The sequence below is a fragment of the Megascapheus bottae genome, chromosome 15 (assembly GCF_031878675.1).
Source record: "Megascapheus bottae isolate mThoBot1 chromosome 15, mThoBot2.hap1, whole genome shotgun sequence".
Taxonomy (NCBI): Eukaryota; Metazoa; Chordata; class Mammalia; order Rodentia; family Geomyidae; genus Megascapheus; species Megascapheus bottae.
Genome location: NC_143523.1, coordinates 1,060,724 through 1,074,621, shown reverse-complemented (window position 1 = coordinate 1,074,621; position 13,898 = coordinate 1,060,724). Strand labels below are relative to the sequence as shown.

The 13,898-nt window shown below is 53.0% G+C and overlaps 1 protein-coding gene across 1 annotated transcript in view; it reads right to left on the bottom strand.

Annotated features, from left to right (window-relative positions):
• Nucleotides 1-6,466, bottom strand: part of Stk32c (serine/threonine kinase 32C) — a 94,641-nt gene extending 88,175 nt beyond the window's left edge. Inside the window, exon 1 of the mRNA XM_090346840.1 lies at nucleotides 6,202-6,466. Coding sequence (XP_090202966.1) covers nucleotides 6,202-6,466 — 265 coding nt within the window. The remainder of the gene's footprint in view (nucleotides 1-6,201) is intronic.
• Nucleotides 6,467-13,898: the final 7,432 nt, after the last annotated feature.

Genomic DNA, 13,898 nt, shown 5'->3' with positions numbered 1-13,898 from the left:
TGCTGGGCTGGGCCTGGGGCCAGGAGATCCAGGGGCTTGCATGCAGGCAGCTTGAGTGTGAGGCCTGCAGCAGACCTTCCTCCCCCTGAGCCCCAACTCCTGCCACGGGGGGCAGCGCAGCAGTGCCCACCACCTGGCAAGGGCCCTCGCGGTCGGCAGCCACTAAAGCCCACCCCCTGCAAGGAGCAGGGGACATGGCAGGCCAGGACACACAGGGAGTCCTGGCTCCCAGCTCCCGGCTCCCACCCTCCACCCCTGCTCAGGGTCATCAGGTGACAGACTCTTAGTAAACGGGGCCAGACTGACACGTGGGCAGGTCAATCCGCCATCCTCTGTGGCCTGACCTGCAGGGATGATCCCAGGACAGACAGCTGCATGAAGAGTAGGACTACTGGAGACAGGTAACATTCCTTCCCCCAGAGCCCCAAGAAAAGCACACAAAACCCTCAAGCACCAGCAAGGCACCTGGGGGAGTGGCTTCTGTTTTCATTGGGTTGGGTTTGGTTTGGTTTTGAGACAATGTCTCAACTAGGTAGCCCAGATTGAACAACTTTTGATCCTCAGTCTCTACCTCCTTAGTTCTGGGATAACAGCTGGGCACACTCAGCAAGGTGAGTGCTTTAACAGTTTCCTTCATGACACATCACCAGTGTGACAAGGGATCAGATCAACTTAAAAGAAAAAGGTGCCATTCCCCACTCAACAAAAAGCAACAAACACGAAGGAACAGTTTAACAAATGGATATGAGGAACATGAAACATGTCTGCAGGGAGGTCAAGGGAAAGGGGAGAGATGAATGGAGAGAGGAAGGAAGGCAAATACAGTGTTATTCAACACATGTGCAAGCAAACGGCAACTATATAACCTGAGGGCTCAGATGGGATGGAAAGGAAGGATGGGGGATAGGAGACAACAAGGATGGTAACATGGAATGTGCTGAAGTGAGACCCTACAACTGCTGAAAATTAATAAAATAAAAATAAAAACAAAAAGTAACCAGCATACAATAAGGAATAAGTTTAAATTCGAAAATACCTTAAACGTGTTCAAGTTAAATAAGTGCAGAATTTACAAGATGATTCTTTGCATTATTCCCAATGGATTGAAATTTTCAATATGAAAACTAAAACCACACAACTACTTAAAGACAACTGTTCAAAAAGTAAAATCATAGTACTAGAAAAAGTACAAATGAAAATTTAAAAATTGAATTATTATTAACTGCGCCTGGCAGCTGATGGGAAGCAGATACTGACTGAGCAAAAATTAAACAAACAGACCTTGGGCTAAGCATGGTGGTTCATGCCTATAATCCCAGTTACCCAAGGAATAAAGGAGAAGCAGCCTTGGCAAAAACTTGAGACCCTAGGTGAAAATAACCAAAGCAAAAAGGGCTAGGGGTATGACTCTTGTAGCAGAGGAGGCCTTGAGTTCAAAAACCAGTACTGCTAAAAATAGAAATCTAGACACATCCAAAAAGGGGAAATTTTAGCAACATTAAAAGATGGGTGACAGGAGTGGGTAAGAGGCTGCCAAAGGTTAAGCTTTACTACTTAGGGAAGAGTTTGGAGAAAGGACAGCAGCCATCCCAGCAGAAAACACTGGCAACGATGACAAGCTTGCATATGCAAAATGAAGGAATAAAACAAACAAAAAGTTAAATACCCCAAACACTAACAGAAAAGAATATTAGTCTCTTTGGTAATCAATAAAGTCAAGTGTTAATATCATCTTGTTATTTCTTAGATGGGTGAAAGAAAAGAAAAAAAGGGAGGGAAAGAGGATAGGAGAGGGGAGGAGAAAGAGGGAGAGAGACCGCTATCAACCAGATTGGTGAAGATTTGGGGAGAAATGTCACGCAACCTTAAAGCAAGTGAGAACTGGGCTTCCCTTTCCCCGGCTGGCTCCATCAGCAGCAGGTCTCCCTGCGCCCTATTTATGCATTTATGGCATAGTCCTGCCAACAGCAGCGCTTGCCCCAGTGGTCCCTGCAGTGCAGCAGCCCAGGAGAGCTCACTCACTACTCCCACCCCATCTCAGTGTGCCAGCCCTGTGTCCCTGACTTTCCACGACTCCCTCTGCCTCAGCGCTGGCATTCCTGGAAATCTCAAGGCAACAATGCCAAGTACACAAGGATGCGTAACAAATAGTTTCTAGTATATTAAAAAGGAAAGCACCTCAGTGTCCTTCAGAAGGAAATGAAGTCAACAGGATCAGAGTGGTTCTCCACTCTGAATGTGCAACTGAAGCACAGGAGGCCTCAGAGGAGGATACATTGGGCACCAGGGCTCACATCTGCAATCCCAGCTACTCCAGAGGATGCGATCTGAGAACTACTGTTCTAAGCCAGCCTGGACAGAAAAAAATCATAAGACTCGATTGCAAATCAATCAGTAAAAACATTGGAACTGTGTGGCTCAAGTGGTAGAGTGCCACCTCTGAGCACCACATCCTAAGTTCAAACTCTGGTACCAGCACAGAAAGGAGAGGGGGGAGGGGACAGAAGAGGGAGGGGGGAGAGAGGGAAAGGAAGGAAAAGAAAAGGAGAAAGAATTAGATGCTTGCACTATAACTATACCAGCTTCCCCCCCCAAAAAAAAAATTGAAGGGCAATTTCATTAGGAAGGAGCCCAGGCATTTTAAAATAGTACCCATTGAATCTAATACCCAGCTCAAGTGAAGTGCTGATATAAATTTAGCCAACAATCGATGCTTTAAACTGGTATGATGTTGATGACAGATTGCTAAATAAAAAAATAGGTTACAACTAAATGGCATATAGAATACAGTCCCATTTCTGTTAAAAAAAAAAAGAAAGAAAGAAAGAAAGAAATGTGTTTCTGCAACTGTGAATGTGAGGACATCACTAGATTCCCTTGAGGGCTGGAGAGACGTGTATCAGAAGTTTGCTGACAAGACCTCATAGTACAGGTATCTTGACATAAAGTATGAAGTGTTTCAAATTTACATACTGCAGTGTTTTTATATATGGCCAACAAAGCAGCAATGACTAAATGGTCAAAGGAGCTAAAGAAAGACTACTCAGAAGAGATAAGAATGGCAGAGGAAACACTCATCACCCCTGGCCATAAAGGAATGCAAATCAAAACAACTCACCTCAGTGAGATGGGCCAACATTGTGAATTCAAACAACAACAAGTGCTGGCAGGGATGGGAGAAAAAAGAACGCTCCTGCACTGCTGGTGGGAATGTAAACTAGTACAACCACTGTGGAAAGTGGTCTGGAGGTGCCTCAAAAAATTAAACATAGACCTTCCAGCTATGTCACTCTTGGGCATCTACCCAGAGCATCATGACCCAGGGAACGATAAGGACCCCTGACAGCCATGTTTACCGCGGCACTGTTCACAACAGCCAACGTAGGGAAGGAAACAGTCCAGAACGCCAGAGTTAGATGAATATACCCCCAAAACGTGGTACCCATACACAGTGGAATTTTACACAGCTATTTATTTTTCAGGGAAATGTATAGAACCAGAACAAATCAGGGCTGGGAATTTGGCCTAGTGGTAGAGTGCTTGCCTAACATACACAATGCCCTGGGTTTGATTCCTCAGTACCACATACACTGAGAAAAGCTGGAAGTGGTGCTGTGGCTCAAGTGGTAGAGCTCTGGCCTTGAGGAAAGACCAAGGATGGTGCTCAGGCCCTGAGTTCAAGCCCAGGACTGGCCAAAAAAAAACCCAAAACTAGAACAAATCATGTCAAGTGAGGTAAGCCAAGATCAGAGACACAAACAGCACATGTTCTCTCTGATATGTGGAAATTAGACCTAAAATGCACTGAGATATGGTAAATTATACAGGATTGTAAATATTCACATACAGTGAAGCCAAAACAGGGTGGGGGGGAGGATACAGAACACAAGGGAAAAGGGAGCTCACTGGACACAGATGGAAGTGAAGTATACTTAAGTCGTGGGCAGAGAGAGGAGGGAGGGACCAGAAGACAGTAGGGAACAGAAGGCAGTGTAGGAAAGGAGATGCGCTCATTACCTGACTCATGTAATCTCCTCTGCACATCACCTCTACAATAACAACAGAGTAAATTAATTTATAATAAAAGCAGTGACAGCACTGGAAGCTCCCATTGTGCCCTGCAGACTTCTCAGTAATCCCGCTACGTGTCTTCCATGAAGACACCTCCTGTGTCTGATGAGGAGCTACAGGTCTGAGATGGGCCCAGAACCACCAGCTTCACCAGCACACTAAGGCAGAAAGAAAAAGAGGGGTCCTCCAAGTGTAGGCAGCTCTGGCGAGGTGTGGCTCACAGCAAGTTCACCCCGTGAAATGAACCCTCAAGGTGGTCAGAGCAAAGGATAGAGTGGGGATATGAGGGTCAAAGGGACACAGAGTCCCTGATGTGAGGAAAGGGTGCAGAGAATTCCACAGATGCACAGAACAACTGCCAAAGAAGCCACATGCCTCTGGATCCCACAGGGATCAACACGACAGGGACCTTCAAGGCCTTCCATGGCACAGCCATACTTCTCAGTTGAAATTTACCGGGTACTTTGTTAAATCGCTCTCGTCTTTCCCCCTTTTCTCTGCACCCCAAACTTGATATATTAATTAGGTGTTTTAATCTAAAAGATTCATCAGAGGTCTCACATTGCCATGGCAACTGTGCGGCACAGCACATGCAAGTCCCCAACTTGGCATGGCTGCTTTGCCAGGCCTCTGGCAGTGGGGAGATGCTGGGGAGACACTCCTTCCCTGAGCCACAGGGCCCCGGCCCCTGTCCCTTCACACCTGCACCCAGCCCATCTGTAGGCGCGCCAGGCTCACATTCATGGAAGGCTGCACGAACCCCCATGCTGTGCCTGTCAACCAGTTTGTGCCCTGCCAATGAAAGAGAAAAAGAGGAATGAAGCGGCCACCCGCCTCATTCTCAGTGGCTGATCCTCGGAAAACCCTAGCGATGCCAGTTAACCACCTCACGGAGTCCAGAGCGGTAGGTTCCTCTCCATCCCTGTGACAGGCCGGTTACGAGGTGGGAAGGTGCCATGCCTCCCAAATCCCGCCATAAGCACCTTAAACATACAGTGCTCTTGCCTTTCTAACCGTCCCTGAGCCCCTGGACATCGCGCTCACCCCGTGGAACAATTCTACCCCAGACCACAGACAGCAGCCCCTTCACGCTGCTGTGTCCACAGGAGGATGCAGAGAGCCTGGCGGACACCATCCAGCAACCTTTCCCTCCCATATCAGAAGCTACGCACAGACCTGCCTGCTGATCAACTCCCTGTGGCTTCAGGCTGGGCTTCTTCAGCTTTGACTACTGATGTTAGCAACAAGATCACAACACATCCACCCCAGTGAGTCTCGCTGTCCCCAAGTTCAGCGCAGTGATGGGCCTCCCCAGGAGGACTGAATGCAGCCAGACCCCAGCCCTCCCGTTACCACGTTCCCTGGAGCCCCGGAGCCCTGGCCCAGCCCCAAGGCTGTCTGTGAGGAAAGCTAGTGCACAGCCTGCGCGTCCTAACACCGGCCTGAGGTCCTATTACTGACATTTCCTATAATGCTTAAATTATTTATTGAAATAAATAGCCGGGGTTCTTGAACTGAGCTCTGCTCTAAAATTGTGGAGATCCATCATCTCTCTCTATAGGCTGCCCACAAATGAGAATGCATATTTCAACTATTTTAAGAAAATGTCAAAAAAAAATCAAGTGTGTCATCATCGTGCCATTTTAAACTATCCGCATGACATCTGTAGAGGGAGCGATATGTTTGCAAGTGAATTTAGGAGGGAGCCCGGAGCCGCGCTCCTGCCAGCCCCGGTGGGCAGCTTTCCCTGGACGAGGACTGCCCAGGACACCAGCGCCCTCGAGGGCTCCGCACAAAGGCCGGGCCTGTTTTCAGGGCGCAGCCCATGTGGGTCCGGGCAGGCGGAGGGCCGGGGGCTCCCTCCACCTGTGGGGCGGGCTCCTCCTCCTCCACCGCCCCGGCCCGCAGACGGCCCAGGGGGGAGGACAGGAACAAAGCCGAGGCGGGCAGAGTCCCCACCAGGTCGGAGCTGGCGACCGCCGAGCCTGCCCTGCCGGGCCGGGCGCGCCGGCTCCACGGCGCACGGAGGACCGGCTGGGCCGGCGGCTGGGCCGGCCCCGAGCGCCCCCGCCCCGCCGTGGACGCGGAGCCCGGCGAGCCTCCGCGCAGTCCCGGGCCGGCCGCACTCACCGTCCTCGCGGTCGTCAAACACGGGCCTCCGCGCCGCGGCCGCCGAGATGGACGACATGGACATCCTCTTCTTCCACTTGCTCCAGGGAAACAGGGGGCGCGGCTGCGCGCGGACCTCGCCCGCGTCCCGGGCCCGGGGCTGGCTGGCGGCGGGCGGCGGCTGGGCCGGGCCCGCGTCGGGGCCGCCGGGGCGCGCGCGGCCGGGGGGCGGCGAGCCGGGGGGCGCAGCGGCGCCGCTGCCCCTGCGCTCCGCGCCGCTCCTCATCGCCGAGCCTGCGTGCGCGCCGCAGCCGCAGCCCGGAGCATGGCCCGCCTTCGGGCCGGGCGGGGGCCGGCGGGAGCCGGGCGGAGCGGAGCGGAGCTGAGCGCCGGCCGCCCGCAGCGCCCGCCGAGCGCGCCGGGCCTCGGCTGGAGCTCGGGACCGCCGCCCGCCGCCCGGGTGGGGCGGGCCGGGGCGGGGCCGCGGAGGGGTGGGAGGGGGCGGACCCGGCCGGCACGGGCACGGCGGCGCGCGCGGCGCGCGGCGCGCGGGGCTCTGGCGGGAGTCGGGCCCGCGAAGGCAGCGCCCTTCTCCCAGAGCTGACCCGGGTCCAGAGCTGACCCGGGAGTGGTGCCCTCGGGGAGCTCGGGCGGCGTCCGGCCGGCCCGCTTCCCCTGCCCGAGGACCTCCGCCAAACTTCACGACTCTGCGCTCTGCCAGTGATGGGATCCGGGAGGACGGCTGCAGGGGGCGCCCGAGCGCGCGGGCGGGGCCGGGGGCGGGGCCGGGGAGGGGCGGGGCCTGGAGGGCGGGAGGCGGGGCCGGGCGGCGGGGCGGGGACTGGCCGGGAGGGCGGTGGGGCGGGGCCAGGAGGCGGGCGGCGGGGCGGGGCCTGGCCGGGAGGGCGGGGCGAGGGCGGGTAGTGGGGCGGGGCCTGGCAGAGTGGGCGGGGCAAGGGCGGGCGGCGGGGCGGGGCCTGGCCGGGAGGGCGGTGGGACGGGGCCGGGCGGGCGGGCGGCGGGGCGGGGCCTGGCCGGGAGGGTGGGGCGAGGACGGGTAGTGGGGCGGGGCCTGGCCGGGAGGGCGGGGCCTGGGCGGGCGGAGAGCCCCGCCCCCGGCGGCTGCAGTGGCGCTGAGCTCGAGCCCCCCTCCTCCCCTCCCCCACGCCCCCCTCCGCGGGTAGGCCTGGGTTCTGGAGCCGAATTGCCGGCAGCGCCCCTGGGCTTGAGCCTTCCTGGTTCCAGCAGAGGCTATGGCACTGATGGCTGGTCTGAGTGCAGCAGGCTCGGGAGGGCTGGGGCCCGGTGTGCCCTCTTCCCCAGTGAAGCCCTCCCTGAGCATTTGAGAGGGGGCGGGAGGGCTGAGGCCGGGATTGAGGCCTGTGGCCTTTGTATTCAGTTGCTCGGCTTTCGGAAGCCTTGGTCTTCTTAGGCCAAGATACCCGTTATCTTGTAATGAAAAACCTGGCTGATACACCCAGAACACCCGACCATGACAAGGCTTCTAGAAGAGCACAGGAGTTAGGCAAATGCAGCTGCACGTGACACCAAACGCTTACATCATTAAAAAAATATACAGAATCTCAATTTTAAAACTTCAGTACCTCAAAAAAAAAAGCATTAAGAAAACTAAAAGGTACAGTCTGGACTGGGACTTGTATCCAGAGAGACACATGGCTAGTCCACACTGTGACATCCCCAATCACAGGCAAGTGAGAATTAAACCAGGGCTGCATCTGCACACCCGGGAATGGCTGCAGGAAGGACAGACAGTTCCCGGATGTGGCACCTCAGGAGCCCACACTCCGCTGACAGAAATATAAAATGGCTCATTCGCGTTGGGAAACTAAAACGATAAAATATATGCCAACTGAGTATTTATTATTCTCAGTATTATTTCTTCACCCTGACCTGTGAAGAGCCCAAGTATCTGTCTCCTCAAGAGCAGGTAAACAGAAGGCATGTCTTTAACCGTGAGATGCAATTCAGTAACACGCGTTGCAAAGGCCTGCTGCAGCATGGTCGGGCCTCAGCCATTATCCTAAAGGGAAGGACAGAGACAGACAGATGCAGGAGTGGGATGGAACTGACTGCCGACCGCCAAGGCGGAGGCTGTGCAAAAGCCTAGAGGTGAGACTGCTGCTGGCTACACTCCACAGATGCCCGAGGAATCAGCAAATCTGGCCTTTACAGTGTGTTCTAGCCAAGGGTCTGCTTTATCATTATGTCTTTACCAAGGTGCAGTTCCCACACTGTGACGCCCACTCTGCACCTCAAGGGCATTTTAGGGGTTAACAGTGAGGGAGAGTGAGCAGGGCAAAGTGACCCTGTACTCAGAGGCTATTCCCATAAAAGCCCTCCATAACCAACCACCCCCAAAGTGATCACAAATGTGACCACTCCCACTGCATCTCACTGCATGGAGGCTGGAGCTGGACTGATCTGGGCTGGGCCGGGCCAGACCTGGATCCAGTTCAGGTCTGTTCCGTAAGGACCACCAGGCTATTTCCGGCTTTGCATGAAAGAACAGCACAGGTCCGCAGCGGAGCACATCGAGGACTATCCCACTAGCTAATCAGAGCTGGCCCTGCTAGCGGTGGATCCACTAACCTCCCAATGGCCTAACAAGCCTAAGTTCCATTGGGTGAGTACATTCCACTCACCAAGAGGCCACAACAGATGTGTCAACATCATTGTACTGCAAGTAGGTAAAAACGTGGGTGGTCTTCAGGTACCAGAAGAAGTGCAGCCAACAAAAGGCACAAAGTGAGCAAGCAACCTTTTTCCACATCTTCTTGGGCATACTCTGGGTTTAAGATCTGTAGGGAAAACATCGGGCGGACGTGGGGGTGCTCAGACTGCAGCTCCCTCAGCTTGGGCTGGTCAGGGCTGGTCAGCTCTGCCAGGGAAGCTCCCAGAGCCAGGAAAGTCCCCATGCCCACTTAGTTGCTGTGACATGGCAGAGGCAACTGAGCCATCTTCTGCAACCATTGCTCTCAGTGGCACTACTTACCCCTTCAAGTTAATCTGCACTGTGACTTGTAAAAGGTAAAGACCCCAGGGTGAGGAGAGTTGGTAAAAGTACAAACCTCTCCGTACTTCTAAAATGCTCCACACAAATGCCACCATTATCTCTAGAAAAGGAGCCAAGCTGATTTTCTGCTTCTAGGTCTGGTAGCCCCCAATCCTCTTTTTAAAATAGGCTTACTGTGCCCAGAGCTGCCTTATTCACAGGAGCAGCAGTGTCAGCCTCTTCTCAGTACTGAAGAGGTGCCAGGGACAGGAGAGAAGCCACTCCTGGGCTGGAGGGTTCCCAGAGGACGCTTGCCTGGAAGGTTGACTGCAGCACTTGCCACTGTTAGCCTTGCCAGAGAGGAGTCATTGTCAACAAGGGTGCCTGCAGGCCTGAAGTGCAGCAGTCAACACCAGTTACGAGTGCTGGCCAGGCCCGGAGCCTACTGTGGCAAAGGCACATGTCAGGAATGGAGGTCCAGGCATTGGCAATACAGTCCCACCAGCTCTGAGTTGGCCCACGGGCTCCCTGGCCACAGGTGCCACTGCTGCTGGTTGGATTCCCTTAATATTGTGAGTTTTGCAGGCTTTGCGGCTTCAGAAAAGATCCCTATGGGACACTTCTTTATTTACACACCTAATGGGGTGGAGACCCCACCTGCTTGCTCGGTGGCATTCTCCCAGAGGGGCACTGCCGGAGGCTGAGGGAGCCCTGGGCCAGGATGAATTCCCTTCTTCCTCCGCTTGCTTCCGGGGGCAGGCACGCAAGCTCTCCTGTGACTGTCCTACTCGGCCTTTTCCGTGTAACGTCTGAGTAAGAAACTGAGCACAGACTGCCATTACGCATGCGATTCTCTGTCGTAGCTTTCTAAGTGCTTAGTTGCAGTGTGTGAGGGGCTCAGATGTTCTGCACAGGAGCTAGTGGGCATCTCTAGCTGCTTCTCTAGAAGCCCAGAGAGGCTCTGTGGGCTTTTGCACAAAGAACTCAGGCATACACAGGCATGCCGAGGAGCTCCCCAAGGTAGCCTGTACCCTTCCCAACAGTGGAACCTACGGGTTTCCCAAAGTGGGGGCTTCTCGGGCTTCTTCCTTTGCTAGTCCAGTGTGTGACATCTCAGTACGGATAAAATAGTTTTTTCTTGATAGCTGGAAAGCAAAGTACGAATGTATGAATGTGTATTCATTAATTCATTCATTTCCTTTTTCGCAGTCCTGGGGTTCTGGGGCTGGAACTCAGGCCCTTGCATTTGATAGGTAGACACTTATCACTTGAACCAAACTCCCAGCCCTTTATGTATTTATTGACCTTTGTGTGTGTGTGTGCCAGTCCTGGGGCTTGAACTCAGGGCCTGGGCACTGTCCTTGGAAACTTTTTGCTCAAGGCTAGCACTCTGCCATTTGAGCCACAGCACCACTTCTGGCTTTTTCTGTGTATGTGGTACAGAGGAATCGAACCTGGGACACTTCATGCATGTCAGGTGAGCACTCTACCACTAGGCCACACTCCTGGTCCCATTTTTATAGCTGGTCCTATTTTTATAGTTTACCAGATTACTAGATAAAAACAGAATCCTTTTCTTAGCCTGAGAACAAAGTTTTCTCCTGAGGGTGGGTATAGAATAAACTCTTGTGTCGGTGTGTAACATTCCTGCGATAGGAAAGCTATGTAGGCCATGGGCATACATCCCAAAGAATTTTCACAACATAAACAAGCCTGTAGAGCCACCAGCAGAAAACAGTCTCGTTGACATCTGAGAAGCCTCAGAACTTCCAGGTCCTTCCTAGGACTATACCTCCCGGCAGTGAGGACTGGTGAGCAGAAGGGCTCAGTGCCAGAGAAGACCTAATGAAGACCCACCTGGAGTCACTGTCCTCTTTCTCTAGTGTCCCAGGGTACAGGCTGACTCTCTCCACAAATGCCTGCATGGCTCAGCCCAGCAATCGCTAGCCAGGTGCCGGTTCAGCTGCACACTGCTCTTCTGAACACACTAGCTCAGTTACTAAGTCTCAGGGAGATCTAATGCAACTTAGTTACCGATGCATAATGCCCTTATATTCAAACTTCTACCGAAGTTTTGCTAAATAGTTACTTCTGCTTTGAGGCTTTGATCACACACTGAGGACACAGCTCTCAACAGGCAATGGAAGTGCCAGGTAGCATAGCTGAAAACCAGCCCGCAATTGGTGTCAATACAGTGACATGGAAGGAGAGCGCGTTTCCTTCGCTCAAATGGCAAGTCGTTCGGCACCACCTCTCTCAGAAGCAGACAGTGAGTAATACCCCTAAGTTTTGGTAGAAAACATGTCAACAAAGAATTCTCTCAGCTAACAATCATGCAGGACTTACACCAAAATACTGCATGTTCATAAAGACTACACATGGCAACACAAGAGTTTATTCTATATCTATTCTAGAAAGATCCAGAATTGTCCAAGAGAATTACAAACAAAGCATGTTAGCTGGCTAAAAAGTGAGCATAAGAATAGCAAAATAAATTCCTACCTATAATTAACTGTTGAATACAAAAAAATTAAAGATAGAAACTCTAGTGCCTTTAATCAGCTAGATAAAAAATTGAGGAAATGGCTCAAGTAGTTAGGAAATATTGCTTTATTTGTGAGAAACATTCCTGGAGGCCTTACACTTCCCCTGTGACTGCTACTTGCCCGCTCAGGCCCCCTGAGTGGTGCTCACTCTCAGGTGCTGAGCTGGCTCTGCCACTCCTGGTCCTGGTTACAGCTCGAGCACCTCATGTTCAGGAGAGATGCACACATCTCCTGCCTGGCACAAAGGTCTGCCTGGAGGGTGTCTCTGCCGTAAACCCACTACCTACCTTTTCAATGAACGGAATCTGGCTCCGAGGGAAGAGCTCAGGCCTCAGGAGGTTAGCAGGGTCTTCCAGATTCGCCTACCTGTCTTCGGGGACTCACCTGAGCCTCTTCCTGCCTACTGCCTGGAACCTTTATGCTAGTCTCATCACAAGGTCCATCCTCCTTTGTGGATCACCTGAAGCCGCTCTTCTGAGCACATGTGTTGCCAGACAGGGTAGCTTGTTCTCTTCTCCTCCCAGACCCCTGTAAGTACCTTGAAGCCAAGAAACTAGTCACCTGTAACCAAACAGAAACGGATTCAGGGAAACACAGTGAATGCACAGTGGGCACACAGCTGCTGGAGGCACCTTGTGAAGAATGGACCCCCGCCCCACTAGCTCAGGTGCCAACCCCCAGGTGTGCGCAGACCTGCTCCACGTGCAGCCTGGCTGTCAACATTCCCCTGTGGCTCTAACCAGAAGTCCCCGCCTCCCCCAGCCCTAATACTGCCCCAACCCCGCCTTCAAGCACCACCTCAGACCCCAAGGGAAGGGCACTGCCCCTTACTGTTCCTCACTAACTGTCCTTGTCTGTAGGGAATCAAGTCCAGCCCATCCCTCCATTCCTTTTCCTTTCCCTCCATTTTCCTGACAGCTTGGCAGTTCTTCAAGTGGTTGATCAAGGCTGCCCAGCCCCCTGAACGTCATTCTCATTCTCTGGGACCCCAACGTCCTGAGCTGTCAAAAGTATGTCCCTTGCTTGCTTTGGATTATTTTCATCGGATCTTCTGTTTATCCCCGAATTCTCTGTTCAACTTGAAGCAGGTTGCTATTTAATCAACCCAATGAGCTCGAGGCTACCTCCCTACCCCTTGAGCCACAGCCCCACTTCCCATTTTCTAGTGGTTAAGTGATTACATGAACTTTAGTTCTCCAGGCTGGCTTTGCACCACAATCCTCAGATCTCAGGCTCTTGAGTGGCTGGGATTACAGGCGTGAGCCACTGCATCCAGCTCCAGTGCATATTTTGTTACTGTATTTTTCACTTCTGGAATATCATTTTGGTTTCTTTTTATAGCTTCTACTCATTCTTGCTTTTACTGACTTGAAACATGTTAACTATGAAGTGCATGCTTAGCCAGGTGCTGGTGGAACACACCTGTGAGACTAGCCGCTCAGGAGCCTGAGATCTGGTGGGTCACAATTCCAGAACAGCCCAGGCATAAAAGCTGGCTTGACAACATCTCCAAAATAACCAGCAATCCGCAGGCAAGGCTGGAAGCTCACCAAGCGATAGACCACCAGCCAGGAAGTCCACGCCTTGAGTTCAAACCCCAGCACTGTCAACAACAACAAAGGGGCATGTGTGTTGACTATTATCTGGATCTTCCCAGGCCAGTTTGTCTTCTTGGATTTGGCCAAATGCTGGAGATGCCCTCAGTGCGGTCCTCTACTCCTTCATAATCAAGAGGCTCACTTAAGATCTCCGTCCTGCAGCAAGTAGGCCTTCCTTCTGCCCTTCCCTCCGCCCCACCCCATCCTAGGAGGCTCCAGTTCTCACCAGGTCTGGGCTTTTGGTAGTTCGCTCTGCTCCTGAAGGCCCAGGATTTGAACCCCCCCCCCCCGCCCTTGGTAGTCTCAGAACAACTTAAACCTGCGGTCCTAGGTCTCTAGAGAGCCTTTAGAGAGCTGCGTCTGGTTGGTAGGCAGAGTTGCCTGGGGGAAACGTGACGCGCACGCACACCCAGTTGTCCTGGAACTCGTCACCTTGGCCTTGACTCCACTTGTCTCCGTTCTCTTGCAGGCGACAGTGGCCTGTGCTCCCTGTGTGCGGGTCAGTCAGAATGGCCCAGCTAGTAACCCTCCAGCGGGAGGTCGCTCTGGGCTGCTCCGCGG